The 23,597-nt window shown below is 54.1% G+C and overlaps 1 protein-coding gene across 5 annotated transcripts in view; it reads right to left on the minus strand.

Annotated features, from left to right (window-relative positions):
* Window positions 1-786: 786 nt before the first annotated feature.
* The window catches only part of LZTS3 (leucine zipper tumor suppressor family member 3), a 51,223-nt gene continuing 28,412 nt past the window's right edge, over window positions 787-23,597 (minus strand). For 3 of the 5 annotated variants that reach the window (XM_051617334.1, XM_051617335.1, XM_051617337.1), the window contains exons 2-4: window positions 16,932-17,420; window positions 13,336-14,166; window positions 787-10,240 (exon numbers count right to left, since the gene is read on the minus strand). In XM_051617334.1, coding sequence (XP_051473294.1) covers window positions 9,530-10,240; window positions 13,336-14,166; window positions 16,932-17,381 — 1,992 coding nt within the window. In that variant the 5' untranslated portion in view covers window positions 17,382-17,420 and the 3' untranslated portion in view covers window positions 787-9,529. Of the gene's footprint in view, window positions 10,241-13,335; window positions 14,167-14,600; window positions 15,669-16,931; window positions 17,421-23,597 lie in introns of those variants that run through there. The other 2 variants (XM_051617339.1, XM_051617338.1) reach the window with 2 other exon arrangements.

The following is a 23,597-nucleotide window of genomic DNA, read 5'->3' on the forward strand; positions in this document are numbered from 1 at the left end:
GCATCCTGGCTTGTGTCAGCAGGAGTGTGGCCAGCAGGAGCAGGGCAGGGATTGTCCCCCTGTGCTGGGCACTGGGGAGGGGGCACCTCAAATCCTGGGGTCAGTTTTGGGCCCCTCAGGACAAGAGGGACATGGAGGGGCTGGAGCGTGTCCAGAGAAGGGCAAGGGAGCTGGGGAAGGGGCTGGAGCACCAGTCTGAGCAGGAGCAGCTGAGGGAGCTGGGGGTGTCCAGCCTGGAGCAAAGGAGGCTGAGGGGAGACCTGCTGGCTCTGCAGCTGCCTGAGAGGAGGTTGGAGCCAGGGGGGTCGGGCTCTGCTCCCCAGGAACAAGGGATGGGACAAGAGGAAATGGCCTCAAGTTGTGCCAGGGGAGGTTTAGCTTGGATATGAGGAACAATTCCTTCCTGGCAAGGGTTGTCAGGGCCTGGCCCAGGCTGCCCAGGGCAGGGGGGGAGTCCCCATCCCTGGAGGGGTTTCCAAGCCCTGTAGATGTGGTGCTGAGGGACATGGGGCAGGGGTGGCCTGGGCAGGGCTGGGGGAAGGGTTGGACCTGATGATCCTGAAAGGCCTTTTCCAGCCAAAACTTGTCCCATGACTCTGATGTCCCCCTCTGCTCCCAGCAGCTTCCATCTCTCCCTTCCTGCCCAGGCTGCTCTGTCCTCCAGGACAGGAGCTATGGGGAAGCTGGTGTGTCCACGGGGAGCCCTTCCCTGCAGTTCCCCCCAAAACCCTGGATCTTGCCGCTTCCCCCACCCCCCACAACACAACCAGACCAGCCACACAGTCGGGTTTTTAAAACGGGGCCTTTCTCCGTTTTATTTCGCCCAATAAAAACCCTTCACAGTCGGGTGGAGATGAGAGAGAGAGGTGTACATACAGACCTCCAGCTGTGCTCACATCTGTACAGACCTCTGCACACACAGACTCATCTATTCACCGCAGGACACGGCGGAACCGGCGGCTCTTCCCACCCCATGGAAACACACAAACGGGCTGAGCAGGAGGTTGGGAAGCAGGCTTTCCTTTCTCCAGGGGAATTTTCCCCACCCTTTGCTGCACCAAAAAAAAAACACCCCGGAACCCCTTTTATTTTCCCACCTCTTGTGTTTTCAAACACACTGACTGGAGGCAAAGTCGAGACGACGGGTGCTTGGAGGCGACGAGCGGGTCGGAGAGACACCCCGAGTTGGTGTGGACATAGTTTTGTTTCAATATTTTATTTTTTGAAGGATATATATCTATCTCTTATCTAATTTCCAATTTGTTTTCCTCCTTCTTTATTTTCGTGGGGTTTTTGTGTGTGTTTTTTTTTTCCTTGCAAAGACTCATTTAAGAACCAGCAACAGTCAACGCGGAGACGGAACAGTGACGGAGTCGAGATCAGAACACTTCTGGTTTGGATTCACAGTAAGAGCAGAGAGAGAGACTGAGGCATCAAGGAAGGAACATAGAGGGAAGAAAAGCACAAGGCTGGGGTGGAATTTACAGTCGGGAAGGCGCAACACCTCGGGTGAAGGGTGGTAATGCAGAGGTTTCTACACGGGGACGCAGCCTGCGGCTCGCCCCGGGGTTGGAGCTCTGGCTGCTCCTCCACGGGGTGGTTATTGCTGGTGAGATCAGCCAGCAGGCTTGCTCGTGGGGGGCTGGCCCCACCTGACGTGCTCCCACGGGGGAGCTGGGTTTGGGGGGCAGGGGGGGGGGGCACACCTCTTGGTCTGCTGGAGAAGGGGCAGCAGAAGGCGGGCGGCTGAGCGACGCGCGTTGGGTTTTGGGATGAGGAGACCCCTCCCCGAGCGTCCTGCCCGGTGCAAGGCAAAGACCAAGAGGGGTTCCTCTGGGCTCACAGCGTTTACCAGGTCCGAGTGAGTGCAAATGACCTTGGAGGAGCTCCAGCCCTGGGCTGGGCTCCGTGGGGACACGGCCGCCCGGGGAGGGACTGCATAGACGCGTGGGTCGGGGGTGCAGCGCTGCTTGTTCTTCACGCTGGTGGTGGGCAAGGCTTCTGCACCAGCTGGGGGGAGCTCTGCCTGCACACCTTGTGCTCCCTTCAGCTCCTGGAAGGGAACCCACCCTGGGGGAGAGAGAGGGTCTTCTCCTCCGAGAGGGCTCCTAGGACAGCCTGGCTCCCAGCGGCAGCAGAGCCAGTGCCGTGGTCTCCCCACCGGTGTCTGCCTGTCACCAAACCAGACCCTGGGAGCTCAGGGGAGCCAGTAGCTCCCCATGTGTTTGAGCTAATGGAGGAGACCTGCTGCACGGACCCAGGAAGTCAGGGCATGGGACCCAGACTGGTGGCCTGCTGGATACGGGCAGCTTTGGGCTCTCTGGGTGGGTGGGGACCACCAAGCTCAAACCATTGGTGACTATTTGGTGCCAGACTGGTCCCTTTCCAAAGGAGGAGAGCCCAGAGCTGGAGCTAGGAAGGTATTCACCAGAACATTGTCTTGTCTGCAGGGATCAGAGTTGGGAATAGTCTCTAGAAAAACCTATTGCTTTGAGACAGAAAGGCAAGACTTTCTGCCTGAGAAAACAGGTCTGTGAAGGAGCCATGGAAACCCAACCCCGTGTGCCAGAGGTTGTCTCAGGCTCCAGACCTGACACCATCCCCTTCATTGGGAGAACCAGGGAAGAGGAGGTTTATCCTGGAAGTGCAGGTGTTGCCAGCAGTTGCACGGCCAGCATGGAACATCTTGTTGGGAAGCCACCATCTGCAAACAGCTGGTTATGATCCCAACGCCTCGATGCACTGGGGAGCAGGTGACATGGGTGCTGCGTGTCCCTGCAGACCAGGGACACTCATCCACCCCTCACAGCCCTGTCCTTCTAGAGGGTGGAAGGACCAGGGAAGCCCCAGAGCTGTCTGGGGTGTGATGTTGTGATGGTGGGGAGGCCCCACAAAGTGATCTCAAGTGATTGGAAGCCATGGGGATGCTCTTCAGCAAGAAGCTGGAGTGCTCTTGGAGGTAAAGCAGGGCCAACCTACCTGACCTGGGCATGACAGGAGGAAGAGGTGAAGATCAGCAGTCTAGAAAGCTCCTCTGAGGGCAGGGTCAGGACATGCCACTGTCAATGGTGGCTTTGAGCTTCAGCTCTGGCTTGTTCAGATGTAGCTCTGTGAGTAATGGGAGAGGCACTGCCTGCTCCTGGGACAACAGGGGTGGTGATGATCTAAAAGGAGGCAGGGGGCTCTGGAGAGCTGGGGCAGAGGAGTAGCAGGACACAGGCAACACAAGGAGCAGATCTTCAGCATGGGGTCTTGATGAAAAGTAACCCTAGAAAGTGGCCTTCAAGGCTGAGTAATGACAAGCAGGACCTGCTGCCATCCAGGGCAGAAGTGAGAGCTGTCCTGCATGTCCTGGCCTTGGTAGGGAGGGAGCAGAGCAGGCTTAGCACAGCTGGGCAGCAGAGGTGTGGTGAAGGGGTGTTGTGTGCTGGAGGCCAGACCCACCCCAGCACCCATCTCCACTGGAGGAGCACAGATCTCCCACTCGCCAAGGCTGGGACCAGGTTCAGGAGCCTTCATGGAGCTAAGGTGGGCAGAGATGCCTTCAGCACCCCAGGCAGGAGAAGCAAAGACTGTGGCACCTTGACCTTAGCAGATGGTTCCCTGGAAAGGAGGGTGCTGAGGGTGCCCTGGGGTGAGGTGGGGAGGGGACACCAAGGGGGCAGCCAGCAGGGCCACCAGCTCTCAGGATACACATTTTCCTGGCCAATTCACACTGAGCCAGAACAAGCCCTGGACCCTGTAGCAACATCTGCTGCTAAAGCAGAGGAGACCTGTGGCCCTGCAGACAGGTGGAATGGCTTGGCATGCATCCTGTCACCTCCCCAAGAAAAAAGGGGAATTGCATCCATCCATCCATCCTAATCTCCTGGGAAAAAGCCCCTGGTCCACACTCTCCCTGGGTGGTGCATGGAGCTAGTTGGCAGGGCCATGGAACATACTGGTGAAACCAACTGGGGACAATCAGCTCACCCAGGAACTCCTTTCTACCCTGTCCTATCTAGCACAGGGAAGACCCCTCATGGCCCTGCAGATGTTCCCAGGTGGGACTCAGGGAAATCCAAGCCCTCTCCTGTCCTCTGCCAGCTCTTGTTTGCGCTTCCCAGCCCATGCCAGCCTTGTCCCTCCCCAGGGAAGTGGGGAGGCAGCTCCAGGCATGCAGTCCAATACCCTCCTGAGATCTTTGGTCATGTTGCTCATGAGCTCGGTATCTTGAGCAAGCTCTAAAGTGCCACTGCAAGGGGTGGGAGTGGGGGGCTCGGTCCTTTCCATGGGTAGACCTCATGGGCAGCAGGCTCAAGGAGGACACTGCTGGGAGCCACTGCCTGCAAGGGGTTTTGGGGGGAAGATGAGGATGGGCGGAGGGGACTTCAGCCTTAACCTGGCAAATCCTGGCTAAGATGACACCAAGAATTGAAGCATAGTGAGACCCAGATTTGCCCAGAGAAGCTGTGGCTGCCCCATCCCTGGCAGTGTTGAAGGGCAGGTTGGATGGGGCTTGGAGCAACGTGGTCTGGTGGGAGGTGTCCCTGCCCATGCAGGGGGTGGGACTGGATGGTCTTGAAAGTCCCTTCCAACCCAAACCAGTCTGGGATTCTGTGATAGCAGATGGCTCTGTCGGAGTGGATTTCCTCCCTGGGAGGTGCTGAGCTGCCCCGTTTCCACAGCAGCCAGCAGAAGCCCAGGGGTGCTGAGCACCCTGGCGCTGCTCGAGCTGCCTGTCGCTGCCCGACATCCCGCTCACCCACAGAGGAGCCACAGAGCTTTGGTGTCTCTTCGTTTAATCACGGCATGTACAGAGCTGGGCTGGTATTGACATCCAGGTCCACTTGTCTCCAGATAAGGTAGCGGTGTCAGAGCAAGGATCCCATTCCTGCTTTGAGGGGGGAAACCTGGAGGTGACCTCCCTCCGGCAGCAGGAACGGGGCAGCTGGTGCCACCGGAGGGAGGCAGCAGGTGGGTGGGAGTGTGTGAGGGACAGCAAAGTGTGCTGGTTGTGGCATTCGCAGCCGGGGTGAGACAGGGTGGTGGCTGGGGGAGGAGAACTAGCCAGGCTGGCATCTCAAGAGTGACAGCAGCCAGCCTGGAAAGGATGGTGGAGCAACGCAGCTCCGCACGCAGCGAGTGGTAAGAGGAGCTGCTTGGGACCTTCCCTGGCACCAGGATAGCCTCCTTAGCCCCAATCCTCATGGGTGGGAATTGCTGGAGCTGAGCAGTGTCCTCTCTTGGCTCACATAATGTCCATATGGACATGCCTGGAGCATGGCTCGGTTGCCTGCACATGGGTGACGTGCCACTAGAGATGCTCCAGGTCTTCCCACCACTGGCTTGGCTCTCCCATAGGTCTTAGATCACATTGGCCAGCCCCACATATCAGGTATCCCAGAGCATCTCTAATGTTCCTGGACCCCATGTGTGGTCAACTGAGCTGGTCACCGTGGCTTTTGTGGTTGCCAATGGCAAGTTAGAGATGACTTGTTGTTGGAGTGGAAACACTAACCACATGCAAGGTTGTTGAGGGCAGTACTTGAAGAACTGCACGTGGAGCAGCATGTCACACTGGATCCCATCAGCTCCAGAGCTGGCTGAGAAAGGTGGAGGAGACAGGGGGGTTAGGGTCAAGCCCAGACTCTGAGGTGAGTTTCACAGGACAGAAACATTTCATCAGCCCTGTCTGAGCCTCCAGGAGACAAGATGTCAACCTCCTTGGCCGTTCTCAGGATATGTCATCAAACCACCAAACCCCTTGGATGTCTTGCTCCAGGGTTAAGAACCCCAGGGCCTCATTGCAGACCAAACCTGTGCTGGGAGACTTCATCCCACCAGCAGATAGAAGTGTTAAGGTCTAGAAAGAGCTGGGTGAGCTCCCTTCTGGGCCACAGCTGGAACCCAGGTGGTCCCACCATCATTTAGCTCCATCTCTGCTGAGCAAAGTGTGGTCACCTCAGAGAGAGACCGGTTGCCAGCATGTGGCCACACAGTGCTAGCACGTGGAGAGGACATGATGGGAAGCAGTGCATCCAGTTCTGGGGAGGATTCCTGAAGAGCAGGACTCCTTCATGGCAGTTTGGCTGGGGCACTTGCCAAAACATCTGCACTTGATGTAACCGTAGCACAGGGAGGTGGTTTCTGCAGGACAGCTGAGTGCCTGGGGGCTGCTGGGCAAATCCCAAGAGAGGGAAAACCACCATCAGCAGCACCCATCTTAATGGGTGTCTGCAAGGCTCTTCATCATCCAGGGAATGGCCACAATCGAGGTGACTCAGATCTGGATTGAAACTCTAGATCAAAGTGATGCAGTGAAGAAGGTGAAGGGAGTGTAGGCACCTCTCCTCCTCCCCCAGGTGAAAAATCTCTCCTTGCCACTCCTCCTCCATCCCAAGGAGCTCAGCAGTCCCTCATGGATGCACTGTGAGACCATTGAGTCCCTGGACAGCCCAGCACCCTCCCACATTCAGACAAACCCATATGCCTCCAGGTTTCACTGGGTCCATCAGGACACACTCCTTCCTGGCACCATGACAGTGAAGATCTGGGAGAAAGATGATGAAGCAAACCTGGCATATTGGAGAGCTTGGCTGATGTGGGGAGGCCAGACAAGCCCCTGCTTCTCCTGCCTGTGGATTAGCAAGGAGCCCTGGTGAAAGGTGTCCCACAGGATGATGCTGGTGTCTGTTCCTCTTGAGTGCTAGCACAGCTGGGCATTGTGGTGTACACCTCCTCAGCAGCCCATCCTTGAAACTCAGTCGCTCTGGATGTTCTTGAGCCACTGACTGAAACACTGGCTTCCTCTGTGATTAGTGGGAAACCAACCTCAGCGTCCCTGGGGCCAGGAGAAGCGCAGGTGGAAGTGACCCTCCAGGGTATTGGACCCATATGTGGTGAGGGTACTTGGTGTTGGGTTTGCTTTTCACGTGGTGGCCTCAAAAACACCGTGTGACCATCTGAGACTGAGCCTCTTGCAGCTTCTCCGTGCTCTGCCCTTTAGCCCAAGGACTGCAAAGCTCTTCACAAACACTCTTGCTTTGGGAACGAAGGCAGGGTGGGTTTATCTGATGTGGAAAGAGAGGCACAGAAAGCTGAGATGACACGAGACACCAAATCTCCAACCCTGATCTTGTGGGATGTTTGACTCCATCTCGAAGGCCCAGTGTATGGAATGGAGGAAGCTCTAGGATTTGCTTGGCCATGTTTATGCAGCACATGTGGGTATCTCCCTTGGCGTGGCAAAGTCTTCTGCTGGGTGACATGGGAAGGCAGCTGCAGTCCTTCCTCAGTGGGGTGCACGGGCTGATGATGTCCAAGAGCACTGGAGAGTCTGCAGGATTCATAGTGGGACTCATCTCCACACCCTTCCGGGCTCAGACCTCACCTAGTGCCCCTTTCTGTGGCTGGTCCTGGGAGTGGGGCTTAGCCTCAGGTGCCCAAGTGTTTTTCAGGCTGATGGCTTCCTCCAGCTCCAAAGGCACAAGCAGAAGCAGTGGGAAAAGCCAGGTGCCCTCAACCAGGGTCTTGAAAAGCTCTGGTCTCATCACACATCTCCATTTTCTGTGGCTCCAGGGATTGCTGCCAGCCACCAACAGCTCCCGCCCATGGTTTGTGGACCTTGGCTGGAGGTTGGTGGGATTAACCAGAGTCTCCTCTCTCCTCCCCAGCCTCTTTGCTCAGTTTGGAGCTCACCACAATAACGTTTGGTCCCGACTTGAAGGCCAGATCTGGTGATGGAGAGGAGGAAACTTCTGTGGAAGCAAACATGGAAAGCGAGTTGCTGCAGGGCTTTTGGTTGGAAGGTCTTCAGCCCCTCCACACCCTGAGGTTCTTCCTTGGTATGCAGGTGAAAAGTGATCTGGCCAAACTCTCCCTGGACTCACCTCACAGACATCCCAAGACATCCCAGTGCTAATTCTAGCTTTGTTCTTCTAGCTGCTCCCAAAGAGCCAGATTTCCCACTTTACCTTGATCCTTCGGCCACTGCTCAGTCAGCGCAAACTCCGCTTGGCAACAGTTTTGGACTCTTTGCTGTGGTTCATGGTAAAACAGTGTCTGGGGGAAAAGGAAGAGCCAGACCCACCTTGGCCACCTTTGAAAACTGACTGCTGGTTTTTGATGCCTGTGCCATGCTCAGTGACTGAGACATGGGATTTGGTTCTTAGTCTGCCAGGGGACAAGCACTTGTGTGATGTTACCAGAGCTTTTTCCCTTCCTCTCTCTGCTTTCATGCTCAGAGTTAGTAGCTGAGTATTTTTTTAAGCTGGGCCTGTGTTATCTCTGTCCCTGGAATGTGTGATGTCCCTTGGGCTCACTCTGGGTGGTGTCTGAAGTGGCTGCAACTGGAGGCAGATGATCTCTCCGTTGCAATCTGGTGGTAACGCTGGTAGGTGCTTGCTGAGGTTCCTGAGCGATGCCATTTCTGAAGCAGACCCTGGACCAGCAGAGCTCACCAAAGCATCACTCACTGGGGAGTGGGGTGGCACAGTTGCCCATTGTTGGGGCAAATTGCTGAAGCTTCAGTTTGCATGAACGTCCCACTGGTTTGGAGGCTTCCCCAGACCTTGCTTCCATTGACTTTGGGCTCTTGGGAAGGGAAACCAGCTTGGATTTCCAAGCCTTTTTGTTTGTCATGCTGTAGCCAGCTTGAGTATATGGTAAGAAGAGAGGGACCAAGGCAGAGGTGGGAGGGTATTTCTGCTCCCAGGGTTGGTCACAACCCGGGGGAGAAGTGGAACTGCAGGAGGAAACCACAACAAAATGACAACGCAGCATCTGTCGAGCTCTGCTGAGCCTCCAAAGAGGCTCCTGCTGGGTCATCATTCCTTGTTGGCTTCTGTTCCCAGGGCAGGCTCATCCTGCTCCTCAACCATGTCCTAACCTCTTGCAACCACGGCAAGAGGGAGTCATCTGTTAGAGATATGTCTGGTTTCACTGAAATCAGTGGCCAAACTCCCACTGACTTCACCAAGACCACCGTCTAGACAAGATACTTGATGCAGAACACGGAGTCTGCTCATCACCTCGAGAGCTTTGCTCCATTAGCCAATGTGGCTAAAAATGCTCTGGAAAAAAAAAACCAAAACAACCACCAACCAACCAAACCCAAAACCAAATCTGCCACTTGGAACTGTTTTGCTGCACATAAATGCTTGGAAAACCAAAGAAACCAAACCCAACCCTCCAAAACAACCAACCAAAAGAGGGGGTGAATTGTAGGAGAGGGGGTGGCAGCCTCTGACGAAGCAAGAGTCATGGCAGATTCCAGAAGAGCCAGCTGACCCTCGCCAGCTGTACCAGGAAAAGAAAACAAACCAAGGGAGATGTCACATCATCGATAGGAAACCAACGCACATCCACAGTTGTTTTACCTACAGAGCACAGAAGTGTGAGGGGTGGTGGAGCTGGGCGTGAGCAGAGTCACACCTCTCCTCCCGGAGCGCTTTTTTTCCGTCGGAAGATCACTGGCTTGAGTAGGTAGTACATGCACAGCCTTAAAAAAAACCCCACCAACATGACCTCGTGTTTTCTTGGTCCCACCTCAGATCTCGGTGGACTCTATTCTCTCGAGTCTGGAGGGAGTCCATGTTTTTTTCTCCTCGGTGTGTGGGGGGCTGGTGGCCTTGGTGTTCATCTCGTTCACCTTGTGCTCCAGGAGCTGGTTCTTCTGGTACATCTCCACGTAGTTCAGTTGCAGCTGCTTCTGGTACTTGATGACTTTCTCCTTCTCCTCTTGCCACGTGCGCCTCTCCTCCTCAAAGTCCATCACCTGCTGCTCCCGCTGCTGCCTCTCCAGCTTCAGCTCCATCTGGAGCCTCTCCACCTCCTTCCGCAGCGTGTTCACGCTGTCCTCGCTCTGCCGCTGCATCTTGGCTTCGTCGCTCTCACAGGCCAGAGGGTCCCTCAGCTTCTCACCAAGATCCCCACCAAAAGGCCCCGGAGGTCCCATGCTGGCAATTGTCCGCTTCAGGCTGGAGACCTCCAGCTCACAGTGGTTCAGTTTTTCCCTCAGCACCTGGACCTCGCTCATCTTCCGCTGCAGCTCGCCCTCGCAGATCTCCAGGTTGACGCTCTTGGAGCTGTAGGAGTCCTTCAGGGTGAGGATCTGCTCCTCCTTCTCCCTCAGGAAGTTCTTACCTTCCTTGAGCTGCGTCCTCAGTCCCACAATCTCGTTCAGCTTCTGGGAGACGTCTGCTTGGGAGTCCTTCAGCTGCTGCTTGAGCAGGGAGATCTCGCCCGCCTTCTGGCACACCTGTGGGGAGAGCATCCGTGAGGCAGGAGGAAGGCAGGGAGGAGCCACCACCACTGCTTGTCCCCTGGGCTGCCCGGGAAACCTCGGCTCAGGTGATGGAGGGGATGGTGACAGTGCTCAAGGACAGAGCTCCAGCCTTCACCAGGACCCAGCCCGTGCCAAAGACACAGGGGTTGTCCCCACATCTGTGGGAGGTGTTCAGTGTTTTTTTCCTGGTTCTCAGTGACCTGATGCTGTTCCCAGCTGGAGCTGACCAAACAGCTAAGTGCCGTGGTCCTCACCAGGGGTAAGTGGACACCAGTGCTTCCCTCCCCATGTTCATCTTAGCCAACCACAAGCGGGTGGTGCTTGACCCTGAACCCTCTGCACTCAGCAGGAGTTTTCCCGCTGACCTCAGTGGGATCTGGACCTTGAACAAGCCTGAGACAGAAACATCTCAGACCCACACAGACCCCTCAGGTTCTCCTGAGCACTGGGAGATGCACAAGATGCAGAGACAGCTGACCTTTCTTACTTGTCCTATGACACTTTCCTCCCCAAAGACTCCTGAAGAACCCAGTTGACTAAATTTTAGGGTTCACTTCACTGGGGACAGTCCAGGGACTTGTAGCTATTTAATGAAGAGTGACCTGAAGAGTGACAGCCCCTCTGCCAAAGGTCAAGGAGAGAGCTGCAACCTGCCCTTGCAGAAGTGGGATGACCATGCACTGGAATTTCAGGTCTCATCCTGCCTGGCTCAGGTCTCACCCACTCAATAGGACACTTCTCCGTGCCTGTGTAGTCCACCAAAGGTGACAGTTGCATGAGGGTATTGGAAGTCAACCATAAAAATGACCAAACCCTCATCTTCCCACCGACATTTTCAGGGCTCTGCACTGGCAGTTCTGATCAGTCTCCTGTGGACATTCGCAGACACAAACAGTCCCTACCTGTGCTGGCAGGAGTCTGGGCTGGGCAGCAGTACCCAGGAAACATCAGTCATCAGAGAGGACAGGCATGGTTAAAAATAGACTTGGTAGCCACCTCCACGCTGGGCTGGCCCATCCTCCTTAACCTCCTGTCTCTTGTCACACGTGAAGTGTTTGGCCTTTCCTCCCTCCTGTGGTGCCTGCAAGGTCCCTTGCTGCTCTGCTCCACTGGGGTCAATGCTCCTTAGACTCCTCTCCACTGCCTGCATTGCAACTTCCACCTTTCTCTGCTGGAGAGGACTTGCCTGGTGCATAAAGTCGAGCAGGACCTTGAAGCCCAGCTATCAGCACAGCCCAGTGCTCACCACGAATGGCTGAAGAGCTAGGAGACCTACCCAGGCACTTCCTACTGGGGTCAGCTTTCCCTGGAGCTGACAGCTGTGGTGGTTCCCCGTGCAGACCTGACTCTGTGAGTACCCACAGCCACACCAGCACTTGTCTGCAGCAGATGCAAACCCTCAGCCCGCTGGTTTAGCTGTAGGTAGAGTGATGTAGTTACTGCCTAGCTTGAGAAATGCACCATTTACTGGAAGTGCTCTCTGTGGGCCAGCTCTTCCCCAAAGGCAGGGAAATACATGGTGAAGAACGGCTTGGATAGGAATCAATTTACGGATTAAACACTCCAATTTAGGCCTCTAATTGGGTGCTGTGGAGATCTAGCTAATACAGCCCATGGAGCCTGGAGAGCAAGTCAGCAAGTGTAGGTGTCTGGAAATCTGAGGTGTCTTGAGGGACTTTGGACAAGGGCAGGGAGTAAAGGATGAGGAGTAATGGATTAAAACTGGAAGAGGGGAGATTTAGGTGAGACATTAGAAGGAAATTCTTGGCTGTGAGGGTGGTGAGACCCTGGCCCAGGTTGCCCAGGGAAGCTGTGGCTGCCCCATCCCTGGCAGTGTTGAAGGGCAGGTTGGATGGGGCTTGGAGCAGCCTGGGCTGGTGGGAGGTGTCCCTGCCCATGGCAAGGGTGGGACTGGATGGGCTTTAAGGTCCTTCCAACCCAAACTGTTCCGTACTCCTAGGGTTGAGCCACAAGCTGAATTCCTGCCTTTACATCACCACCACTGGGTCAGCTGTTGCAGATGGAACTACAGCAGTGAAGCAAATAATCAAAAGCCCATCTGCAGTTTTACTGGTGCAAAATCCGAGAATTTTCCAGACCTAGCTTGTTAGAAGACACAAAAGCCCTGGGCAGAGAGCAGCTGGCTGAAGGAGTCATCATGTGGGGACAATGCAGCTGGCTTGTTCTGGGCTGTAACTTGCAGAGATTTTACAGCAAACCTCTAATAAGCTCTGCTGAAGATCTGCAAATAACACGTTTCAGAGCCTAATTAACCCCAGCTTCATTGACTTTCCACCAGGATTAGCAGAATCGGGTCGTCTTGGTTCTAGAACTACATTTTGCCTCTGTACTCTTAATACATTTCAAGCTTTTTAGCCAGTCCATGGAAGGATTAAAATTCTTCACATGATCGAGCTGGAAAAAACAATAATGTTAGCACTGGCTATACAAACAGACCTGGATAAAATGTTCTAAAAATAGAAAGGGTAGGGAAAAAAAAAATATGTAGGACTGGAAAGGGAGAACTAGAGAGAGGAATTTGCCTTTCAGCCTTTTGAGATGAACTTATTAGCAACTGCAAACAGTGTTACAATGGAAGGCATGAGGCGGATTTGGCTGTCGGTGTCACTCCGAGCTCGCTTGCTTTCTCCCTTCAATAAAAAAAAAAGATCAAATATTTGAAAAGTGGCTTCAAGGTTTGCCCAGACACAGATGTTAGAAGAATTTAATTAAAATAGACTTAAACCCTTTTTTTTTTTTTTTTTTTTTTTTGGAGGAGGCACAAATACCTGCATGGAAAAACCTGGATTCGCTCAGGCTGGATCCGAATGTCGCACGCTGGGGGAGACCTCGCTGGGAAGCCAGATCATTAACCAGCACGGGAGGTGCACTCGGTTTCCTTCAAAACTACAGGTTTGGGGCTCAGGGAAACCCAGAGGTGGCTGAAGTGTTACCTGGAGACCACCAAGCCATTGTCTCTGAGGTCCACTTAGGGCAAATGGGAAGTGTTTTTGGCTATCAAACCCCTCAGCGAACACCTCACTCAAGGTGTGCCGCAAGGCTCTTACCTCCCACTTGGTCTCCTCGATCTTGGGGAGAAACTCAGCCTGTTCCTTCTTGAAAGCCACAAACTTCTTCTCCAGCTCCTCTCGCTGCTGCAGGAGTTGCCCCATGTCATCCTGGAGCTTTTTTTTCTCTTGCTGGAGCTTGAAGATTTGGAGCTGCAAGGCCTGCTGAGCCCGCTGGGCTTTTTTGGAGACCTGTTGCAGCTTGTTGGCGTAGTTTTGCCTCAGGTCCTCCATCTCCCTCTCCCAGATCTTCTGCTTCTCCTCGAACACTTGGAAGATGGCCGCCTCGCTTTTGTCCAAGTTCCTCCTCATCTGCAGCACCTCCTGCTCCTTCTCCCACAGCCGGTCTTCCAGGTCTTGGATGATGTCGTCGGTCGAAGGCGAGTGGAAGGGCACGGTCTCGTTGAGGTGGTTCAGCCTGTTGAAGGACGAGGTGCTCTTGCTGGAGGACCGCCCGCTGTCTGAGGTAGATATCCCGTTGTAGCCCGCGATGTTCTTCTCCACGTAGGTCGTCCCGATGCGGTTGATGTGGCTGGTGGAGGCGCTCATGGGTCCCACGTGCTGGCTGTAGCCCGTCCCGTAGGTGGGCAAGCTGGTTAACGAGTTACGGCCCGAATCTGAAAGCCCCCCCACGGGGTTGGTAGTCCTGTTAAGGCTGCTCCTGTCCAGCCCGCTTTTGGGAGCGGACGGGCTATTGCTGTTGGCGTGGTTCAGGCTCTTCCTGTTCTCTGTCACCCCGTTGCTCTGCGGCGGGCAGAGGTTCTGCATGGAATGGAAGTTTTTAGGAACTACTGGTTTAAAGGCTGAGGGTCTAACTAAGGGCTCATTGCTCTGCAAAAGGAAAAAGGACCACGCATCAAACATAGCAGAAAGGTTGGTAACAAGACACAAAAGAGAGACATCAGCACAGGGCGGGGATGGACATCTTGCTCCCTGTTTCTTAGCCTTACTGCACCCTGGGCCCTTTGGGTTTTAGCAGAGAATCATGGAATGGTTTGGGTTGGAAGGGACCTTCAAGATCATCCAGTCCCAACCCCCTGCATGGGCAGGGACACCTCCCACCAGCCCAGGCTGCTCCAAGCCCCATCCAACCTGCCCTTCAACACTGCCAGGGATGGGGCAGCCACAGCTTCCCTGGGCAGCCTGTTCCAGGGTCTCATGAGGGATGAGGAACCTGTGGTCACTCACATGAGGGATCTGTGGTCATTCGTGTGGCAACGCTTTGGCTTCCCTCGCCCCCACTGGAAAAACAAATCTTGACTCACCCCAAATCTGTGTGATTTTTCCCTAGGACACTCCTTGGTTCCTTTTAGTGTTCTTGGCAAGAAGGAGGGCTGCCACCTGCCTACCCGACCTGATGAAAACAACTCTCTGGTTTTGACAGGTTGTATTTTGAAGGACTTCTTGTCCTTAGGGTGCATCTCCCTTGCTCTGGAAGCTGAACTGAACCCTTGGATTAGCAGGTGTTCTGTCCCAGGAACTTCATGCTTCCCTCCCCCTGGCAGTGATCTCTGTACTGTGTGGACCATGTCCTGCTTGGGCTTGGACAGGAATAAGTGGGAGCTGTGAGCCCAGCAGTGACACTGGGCAAGAAACTTGCTGGAGCTGCTCTTCATGTGAACATTTGTTTCTCCTGCAGCTCTAAGCAAAGTTGGGGGAAGAATGGTTGGCAGCTGTGAGGGGTTTGGAAAGGATTTCAAAGCTTTGCACATTCCCCACCCCGTGAATGCTCCTACGGAAATAAAATTTTGCTCAAAATGGGATTGATTCTCTCCTTCTGCAGGTTGGGCTTCAGGTGAAAGTTAACCCAGAGGAATATAGATTAGGGGTGGATCTTCTGGAAAGCAGTTCTGAGGAGAAAGATCTGGGAGTCCTGGTAGACAGCAAACTGTCCATGAGCCAGCAGTGTGCCCTGGTGGCCAGAGGGCCAATGGAATCCTGGGGTGCATAAGGAAGAGTGTGGCCAGCAGGTCGAGGGAGGTCATTCTCCCCCTCTGCTCTGCCCTGGTGAGGCCACAGCTGGAGAACTGGGACCAGTTCTGGGCTCCCCAGTTCAAGAGAGACAGGAACTGATGGAGAGGTTTCAGGGAGGGCAACAAAGCTGACTGGGGGGTTGGAGCATCTCCCTGATGAGGAAAGGCTGAGGGAGCTGGGGCTGTTCAGCCTGGAGAGGAGAAGGCTGAGGACAGACCTTATCAGTGCCTGCAAGTGTCTCAGGGTGGGTGCAGGAGGATGGAGCCAGACTCTGCTCAGCAGTGCCCAGGGACAGGACAAGGGGCAACAGGCACAAGCTGGAACATGGGAAGTGCCACTGAAATATGGGGAGAAACTTCTTTAGGGTGAGGGTGACAGAGCCCTGGGCCAGGCTGCCCAGGGAGGGTGTGGAGTCTCCTTCTCTGGAGAGGTTCAGGACCCCCCTGGATGCAGCCCTGGGTAATGGGCTCTAGGGGATCCTGTTTTAGTGGGAGAGTTGGACTGGATGATCTGTAGAGCTCCCTTCAACTCTCACAATTCCATTACTCTGTGATTAGCAAAGATATTTTGAAAATATCTCCCAGGAGAAACATGACAAGCCCTGGTGAGCAGGTGAGGTTGGAGACCAAAAATCTGGCACCTGGCAGGACTGAGATGGACTACAGGGGTCAGTAGATTAACAACCCGGGAGACAGGGCCACCAAACACTGCAGAAATAATACTGCACAAGGCAGCCTGGACACAAATTATGGGAGCTGCTGGAGCAGAGCAGCAGGCTGTATAACACACTGATGGCTCTGGGGCTCTGCTCCTCCAGGCCTGGGAGATGTTTGCTCCCTGAAGCTGAGATGAGCCATTAGGACTGGGCTTGGATGGGTGATAACCCTTACCAGGGTAGTTTTCAAGCCTTGACAACTTGTCACAGAATCACAGAACGGTCAGGGTTGGAAGGGACCTCTGGAGATCATCTAGTTCAGCCCACCTGCCAGAGCAGGCTCACCTAGAGTAGGTTGCACAGGATGGTGTCCAGGAGAGTTCTGAATGTCTCCAGAAGCTAAGACTCCACAGCCTCCCTGGGCAGCCTGTTCCAGTGCTCTGCCACCCTCAAAGTAAAGAAGTTCCTCCTCATGTTTGGAACTTCCTATGTGCCTTACAAGAAGCCCCGGGATTTTGAGCAGCCACTTAAAGCTGCTTCCAGGCAACACATCTTGGTGGCCACGGGCTGTTGGAGATTGCCTATAAATGGCACGAAACACAAGAGGGTGATTCAGATGTTGGACCTACTGGACCTCCCCATCCATCTGGGAGGTAAACACAGCATCTTGGGTAGGTTGGAAGAGTTGGGGGCTGAAATATCTATAAACCTAAATGATCTGGAAACTCAGTAGGGGGCTGAAATATCTATAAACCTAAATGATCTGGAAACTCAGCTGTGGAAGACTTGTGGTCGTGCTCTTGGGTTCCTCAAGAACTAACATCCCCCTGGAAGCAACAGGGGTTCTGCCGTCTGCACATAACAACGGTGCCGTCTACAGGGGCAAGAACTAGAATCTGCCAGGAGTCCTGAGCCTCAGGGAGGCACCACGGCCATCGGGCTGCTCCAGGAGGTGGGGAAGCCTCACCTGCTCTAGTTTGCCGGAGATTGGCAGTATCTTTGGTGGGTTACTGGGCTCTCGGTACTGGGGGGGAGGCGGCAGGTTCTTCTCGTTGTTGGCGGCGACGTTCCCACAGATGTCCACCTTCACCTTCTCGCTCTTGCGCAGGTCGCCGTTGATGTAGAGGGAGTTGGAGACTTTCTCTGTCTTGTAGGTCTTCTCCTCGCCGGAGTAGCGGTGGGAAACCTCCCGGCTGGAGAAGCCGTTGCGGGACCCTTCCGGCTGCCGGCCGCTGCTCTGCGTCCGGGTCCCCACGCTCTTCATGGCAAACTCTTGGTCGTTGGCCACGCCGCTGCCCACGCTCCCCATGGCGCTGCCAGAGGAGGGCTGGGGTGGTCGGGGAGCAAAAACGTGGAAGTTCTCCAGGCTGGGGTAGGGCAGGTCACTCCCGACGGGCAGCGTGTCTAGCGTGGCCATGGCAGCGCAGAGGGGAGGTGGAGGCACGGGTCAGTGGCACTGGGAGGAGAAAAAAAGGACTGTTAGAGATGTCTCTTATCTACCAAACCCTTTGCAGATCAGCATCGTGCAGGGATGAGCCAGTCTCCAGGCTGGGTGGTGCAAGGGCAGGTGCTGTCATGTTTTAGTGTAGGGTGTGGAGCAGGTGGTGGGGCTGCGGGTCCTCTCTGTGACCTCCAGCCCCCCTAGGAGGAGCAGCATGCAGTGGTCTTCCCAACCCCACTCATTTCCCTGCAGAAGAGCTGCTCTCAAGCCTCCCAGTCCAAGGGTGGGGTTGAGTGGGCACAGCCCTACAGCATCGTCAGCTGGACACCACCGCTCACAGTTCCCGAGCTTGGATTATTGCTGTCACTTTTCCCAGGTTTGAGCAACTTCGTGCAGCCACAGGGGTGGAAGGTTTCCAGCCCACGTCCATCCAGAGGCCCATAAAGTATGGTCTCTCCAGTGTACCCCTCAGGGATGCTTCAACAGGGCTTAAGCAACACATTTCCCACCTCTTCCGTGTTATCCCATTGACTCCAGCATTGAAAAAGGTGCTTTTGTCCAGGTGTCAGCCTAAATTTTATTTTAAACCTTTATTTCCCTACTCCATTTTATTCTTACCCGGGCTGTGCCTCGGGCTGGCCAACACTAGACCACAAGAAGTGGGACAACATGCAGATAATGGCCCTCACAGTTGCCTTTGACCTGGTCCTTCCGTTTCCTCTCCCACGGGGACCAGTCCTCACATGTCTGAGGGCTCTTCCTCACCTCCATCACCATCACAAACCCACCTGTGTTTTTGTGCCAGGAACCCTCAGACCCAGGTTTCCCAGGATAAGCCATCCTGGCAGGGTGGGGACTAAAAGCAGGATTTAGGGGCAGTGGGAGGTTTCCCCTGGGATGAAAGAGGGATCACAAGAGTGATGAAGCCCTTTGGAGAGAGGCTCAGTGAGGGGGCCCTCAGGCAGGGCCAGCAGGCAGGGGAGATGGAGTGAGTTTTTCCCACTTCTTGGGGCAGGGATGTTAAATCAGCCCTTCCCAAGTAGAGCAGGACAGCTGGGTTTATTTCCATGGAGACCTGGCTTAGGTCTGGAGCTCAGCTCTGGTGTGGTGTCTCACAGGGTCTTGCTATTTGCACTGATAATGGAGAGGAGAAAAGAAATTAAAAAAGGTCAGAGCAGGGTCTGTGCTGCTCGACTTCGCTTTCATTAAATGGAATTTCTGGAGGCTTCCCCCTGTGTCCTCCTCCCTTTTTCCAGCAGCCTGATCTCCTCAGAGAAAGCTGCTCTGTCTGAAATACGGCCGGAGGGTCATGGGGCTGGTGGACAGATGGAGCAAACTCTTGTGCTGGAGGGACAAGGAGCTGAAACCTACAGCGAACTTGGGAGAGCTCCTCGGGGCAGAGCAGGGTAGGGAGGTGGTGATGGAGGGGAAAAGTGGTTTAAGGAGGTGCTCTGGTGAAAGCCAGCACGCCAGCTGAACTCTTGTTGAGGCATGAAGGAGCCTGCATAGTCTGAGACGTGCCAGAGGTGCCCCATCATGGACAGGGGACAAGGCAGAGGAGAACATGCCTTGTGGTGTGACCTTCTCCACCCCCTTGCACATCACCCCACCCCAGGAGGCTCCCCAGGGGACTTGCCCTGCTGAACCACCAGCAGTATGAAGCAATGAGCATTGGGTGAACATTTCTGTAGCCACTGCTAATGACCTTCCTGCACCTGGCACCTTTGTCCCCCCACAGACATGTCCCCATGTCACACACCGGTTGAGGTCTCCAGGCTGAGGAGCAAAGGAATCTCACCCAAGCAGCTCATGGTGCAGCGTGGGGACCCACTACAATCCAAACGTGTTGGCTTGAGCAGTCATAAGTAACAAAACCTCCACCAGCACAGAGCAGGTGTCCCTACCCATGGCAGGGGGTTGGAACTAGATGATCTTTAAGGTCCCTTCAGCCCAAACCATTCCATGATTCCAGGATTGTAAGTGTCCAGGTCTGGTCATGCACCCAGCATGCGACACTGGGACATGTCTCTCCAAAGCACTGAGAAGGACTCTAAGGCTCACAACCCCTCTGCACCCTAAAGACACTTTCTGAAGAACACCACCATAGACAGTTTGTGAGTCCATGACACCCCGGGGCTGATCTAAGTGCCTGCTGGGCACCTGGAGACCTGGTTGAGATGCAGGAGGGATGAGAGAACGCCCACCTGAAGCCACACTCAACCCACGGTGCCTTCAGATTTTATTAGTCAAGGGCCTAATTTTCTTCTGCTAATTTAAGAATAACCTGCCTTTCAGTGACTTTGGGATCTTTATAGGCTGTGTCCTATTTTTATGGGACACCAGCCACCATGGGAGGGATGTGCTGGAATGTTGCAGCTCCAGAGGAGGGCAAGTCAGTGGCTGCAATTGCCTCCATGCCTCCCTCCCTGGCCAAGTTCAGCCAGCTGAGGAGAAACCCAGGTTCCCTTTTCCTCACTGGGTAAATTCCACAGTGACATTTGCACATTTACATCGGCTCTCTGAGGGCAGGATGAAGTCACTGGAAAGTTTTATCCTTCCCCCTCCAAAAAAAACCAACCAAACACAAGAAAAGGCCAAAACCCAACAAGCAGGGAAGTGTTCCCAGCCTGGCAAGAGCCACAGCCTGGGCAGAGACATGGCAATGCCCTCCAGGGGACTTTGGAAGAAGGTGCCTGCTCAGCCCCATGGCATCTCCATCAGTGGTCTTCACCAGCAGGGTATCAGATCCTTTCTCTACCCTTGAGGACCCCATGGGGACATGTCTCAAGCCCCCTGGGACACTGAGCTGGCATTCCCATTCAAGCATCACCTAAAAAGCAGGTGGGACACCAGGCTGCTTGCCTGGGATGTGGGAACAGAGCTGGACCACAGGGCCAGACTCTAAAACTGGACCTTTTCCCATGTATTTTTTTTGCCCCCTTTTTAACTGGAAATCATCCAAGAAAATATTCAGAAAAATAAATAAATAAATAAGGTTATTAGCTTGTGTTTACTGTAAATCCAGGATCTGATAAACAGAACATATGGACCAGCATTACAAATATGTTAGGAAGGAGACTCCAGAGGTACCAGCAGATCCCTGGCAGTACAGCTTTGTTTGCCAAAAAAGGGCCATTTTTCCCAACAACAACAGCTCTCCCTTGTGTGTTTTCTGGCCAGCTCCAGCTCCCAGTCAGGTTTCACCCGGGTCACTCCTCACATGAGCTGTGCAATCAAGTTTGGAGCAAAGTGAGGTAAGGAATAATGAAGCTGCCAGGCTCCAGCAAAGAGCTGGGGGGGGGTCTTTTTCTTCTCCTTCCAGGTTTGGAGGAATGCGTGATTAAAAACTTCTCCAGGACATTTTACCTCCTGGAAGCTCCTCACCTCCCTCCCATGGGATCATGAACTAAAACTGGGTGGGTGATTCCCAGTGAGAGAAACAAGGAGGCTGGGCCTGCCATGAACACTGGGGGCTGAGGGAAGCCCAACTGGCTCCCCTTTGCCAGCGTTTCACTCCTGAGTTCATCCTGTAGAAGGAGAGAGAAGTCACCTCCAAGCACAGCTGGGCTTGGAAGAGCCCCCCAAGCCATGACAGAGGGATGGAAGTGGCTTCCCCTGCCCTGTGGTCTTGTGGAGAGGCTCCAGACAGGCAGGAAACCAAAGCAGGAGTTTTAGGGAACTTGACAAGCACTGCCCTTTCCAGGTGTTTTATCTTTCCAGATGTTACACCTCATCTGCAGCGGTGAGGAGGCACCAGGGCAACCTTACTCTTCATCCTCAGCAGGCTCTCAAGAAGGCACCAGGTCCATCCCACCTCCTGAGGAGAACCAGCTCTTCCAAAATGACCTCTGCCCATCCATCCCTCCCAGCAGCCACCACCTCTGGGAACCAGCACTCACCCCTTGCCAAGCTCCAGTTCCCCAGAGCCCTGTGGTTACAGCAGGAACCCAAGGGAAGGGACTTTCTGCAAACACTAAGGAGGAGGGAACCTTTTCAGACTAAACACTGAGATGCTTTCCCATTTCCCTGTGTTAAAAAAAAAAAAAAAAAAAAGCTGAAAAGGGTTTATTTGTCACAGAATCACAGAGCGTTGTCCTCCTGGATTGATTCCAAGCCCTCTTCCTGGTAGACATCTCCACACCAGCACCTTACCTAGGAAGGGTGCTGTGTCTCACCAGTCCAGCCAGCCTCCTCTGTGCCCAGGGACACCAGGACACAATGGAGCAGCTCCCCACCACCTCCATGTTGCACCACCTCCTCATCCCATCCAACCACTTGGCCTTTCCCTCAGCCTTGAAAGCCACGATATCTTTATGCCCGACGTTGAAAATCTGGGCTGAAATCTCGTGTTTTTTTCCTGGCTGTGGTGGGTAAAGTTTTCACAACCAGGTCTTACCAAGGTTTTTTTCTACCGTGCCTGCAGCTGGGGGGCAGGGGGACACTCTAGATCCTGTTGTAAATACAACAACCCTTAAAACGACTCCCGCGTCTTGCTTTGCCGAGGTGAGTCGGCGAACGCCTTCCAGTGAGGCAGAGGAAACGTTGCATTCAGACAAGCAGCTGAAGGGTTAACTAAGCCTCGATTGTGAAGGTCTGGCCCTGTTTCTGCCTGAGGAGGTTAATTGTTAACACTCTGGTAACAAAGGCCTTCTGGGAGCCACACCTGGGCACCGTGCCACACCAGGAGGAGATGGATCGTGCGATCGCGTCTCTGGAGCCCAGCGAGCTCCAGCCAACAGCCCAGGAGGAAGGCAGGGCCTTGGCACACGCACCCTCCCAGGCACGTGGGCCTGGCAAGATGGGCAACAAAGGCATCTGAAGGGCAAAAATTCCCCTTCTATCCCCCCCGCCCCTCATCCAGCCACAGGTGTGCCCGTGACCTTCCGTCGACGGGTTTGTTTGCGTCTGTTTCGACGAGGAAGCAAAAAACATCTTTGGGTTGGGTGTTGTGGTGGTTTGTTTTGTTGTGTTTTGGTTTTTTTCAGTAGGACCTACAACTGCGTGGTGTTGAGAGTTCTCCAGCTTGTTGGCAGTGGTGTCAGAGAGCTAGGATGGCCGGAGGAGAAAAATAAGAATGTCCTGGCATGGTGGAGTAGGTTAAAAATTGTGTCAAAGGGGCGAAAAAAAACATGTTGTTGTGATCATCTCAGCCTAGAATAGAATCATGGAATCATTCCATGGTTGGAAGGGACCTTGAAGATCATCAAGTCCAACCATAACCTAAATCCCCCCACCATAACCTTAATTCACCTGTTCAGTGCTTAAATCATGTCCCTCAGCACCACATGTACACTCATTAAAAACCCTTCCAGGGATGGTGACTCCACCAGCTCCCTGGGCAGCCTGTTCCACTCTCCAACCACTATTTTGGTAAAGAAATTCTTCCTAATATCCAGTCTAACCCTCCCCTGGTGCAGCTTCAGGCCATTTCCTCTCCTTCTGTCATTCACCTGAGAGAAGAGCCCAACTCCCACCTCCCTACAACCTCCTTTCAGGTAGTTGTAGAGAGCAATGAGGTCTCCCCTCTTCTTCAACTAAACAATCCCAGTTCCCTCAGCCTCTCCTCACAGAGCTTGTTCTCCAGACCTTTCACCAGCTTCTTCCAGAAGGAGAGATGGAGAGGGAAGGGAAGGCCAGTGATGGGTTAGCAGAGAGCTGGCATCAGACCCTGTAGAAAAGCCACCACTGAAACCCAAGACTTGCAGTCAAGCTGAACAAATACATCCTTGGAGGTGTTTGAGTCTTGGTCTCAGAAACGGTACCATCACCTCAGAGGTTGTTGCTTGGGTTGGTGTGGACACTCTGAATTCCCATGAGACAGCCCCAGCAGCGATGGTGGAACGGGAGCCCAGCTCCTGTTCCCTGCCTGGGCTGGGGGTGGTAGGCATGGGCACAGGGGAGGACTGCTGAAGTGTTGGGAGGGTCAGATGGACCTGCCTCACTTGGTAACACTCCCATCTTGCCATAAAGCAAAACGTGATGCTTGCTTTAGTTGTACCACCCTGCACCCCTGAGAAGGTTTTTGTCTTCCCACCAGTTAGTTTCAGCTGCAACTTCCAGTCACATCCCACTTCCTAGGATGACCAGATATAAGGAAGAAAGCTTTTACACTAGGGGTGGAGAAACTCTGGCCCAAGTCACCCAGAGAAGGGGTAGACACCCCATCCCTGGAAACACTCCAGATCAGGTTGG

The sequence above is a fragment of the Apus apus genome, chromosome 4 (assembly GCF_020740795.1).
Source record: "Apus apus isolate bApuApu2 chromosome 4, bApuApu2.pri.cur, whole genome shotgun sequence".
Classification (NCBI taxonomy): Eukaryota; Metazoa; Chordata; class Aves; order Apodiformes; family Apodidae; genus Apus; species Apus apus.